This window comes from Penaeus monodon, chromosome 21 (assembly GCF_015228065.2).
Source record: "Penaeus monodon isolate SGIC_2016 chromosome 21, NSTDA_Pmon_1, whole genome shotgun sequence".
Lineage (NCBI taxonomy): Eukaryota > Metazoa > Arthropoda > Malacostraca > Decapoda > Penaeidae > Penaeus > Penaeus monodon.
The window spans coordinates 23,455,323-23,456,587 of record NC_051406.1 but is presented as its reverse complement, the minus strand read 5'-3'; the positions used below and the strand labels follow the sequence as shown (position 1 = coordinate 23,456,587).

Below are 1,265 nucleotides of genomic sequence, written 5' to 3'. Positions count from 1 at the left end.
GTTATTTTTTTCTCTCTCCATTCTCCCTTTCCTCTTTTTTGATCTTCGCTATTTTTCTAATCTCACTTGTTTCATTTCATTAGTATCTTATATTATCCTATTATTCTCCTATATCTTCACAAACATTCTCGCTCCTAATCCAATTAGCGCGTCAGAGAATTAATTGTAAAGAAGTGAACATAATAATGATAACGCTAATTAGATACAAGCAGGTAATCTGAAGCGAAATTAATACATTTAACTTCCAAAAGGACATACAAGAAAAAAGTTGATAGCAGTCTTAATGACTCGTTATAACATCGAAGTGAGTAATTGCCAGAGGAAATGATAATGCAGATCATTACGTCCAGTTATTTTCGTCAAAAGCAAATGAACAAAAATAGGAGGGAAGAGGGACGATACAGGGAAGGAAAATTGAGAAAAAAAAAACTTTCCTTCCATGATTATCTCTTCGCATATTTTTATCTGCTTTATTGCTCTTATGTTATTCGGTGGTATAGTTTGAAATATTTTATTAAATACTTGTTTGTTTGTTTTCTTCTCACTAACATAAACAGCTATCACTTCTTATATTTGTGTCTACATCATTCTCGCATTATGATCTATTGTAATAACCACAACCACAGCAAATCTAAAAGCAAAAATATCCTTTCTTTAAAAACCCTAAAACACAAAAATTCAAACCCTTAAAAAAAGTACACACAACAACAGCAACACATAAACTGAGTAGGAGATGCCTGGTACCTACCGCTGGGTTTGCCATTCTTCTCAGGAGGTGCTAACCTTAGCGGACTTAGCACCCTCGCTACGCTCATGGTCGGAGGCGTCTTGCAGCACCACACTTTGACTGATTTTGTTGAGCGGTTTTTCACACCTCACGCCACTCGGGATTATCTGTGAGTTTCAGTGGCGGATCTTAACTGTGTTTGAGTTTATTATGGATTTTCTGAAACACTTTGTTTGGTTCTATATCTGAAATATAATGAAGGGGGGATTATATAGGAGATAGGTATGTGTGTGTGTGTTCCTTTTTCTTTTTACGAGCTTCAGTGTTGTCTAGCACCTTTTCGATCTTTCTCTCTTGCTCACTCAAGGGAAAACATAGTATCTAGAAGCATATATATATTTTTTTTTTCATTGCATTTTCCTGCTTTCAACACTTTTTCCATATTTTTTCTGTCGAATAAAAGTATTCCGTTTTGAATATTTTGGTTCACACTCACTTCACCGATATCACTGCCTGGAATTCATATATGAATAACAAA

At 34.9% G+C, this 1,265-nt stretch overlaps 1 protein-coding gene across 1 annotated transcript in view; it reads right to left on the bottom strand.

Moving 5' to 3' along the window:
• The window catches only part of LOC119586364, a gene marked incomplete in the record, with an annotated part of 60,439 nt that overhangs the window by 56,307 nt on the left and 2,867 nt on the right, over positions 1 to 1,265 (bottom strand). Inside the window, 1 exon segment of the mRNA XM_037935076.1 lies at positions 749 to 972. Within this exon segment, the coding sequence (XP_037791004.1) occupies positions 749 to 815 (67 nt within the window).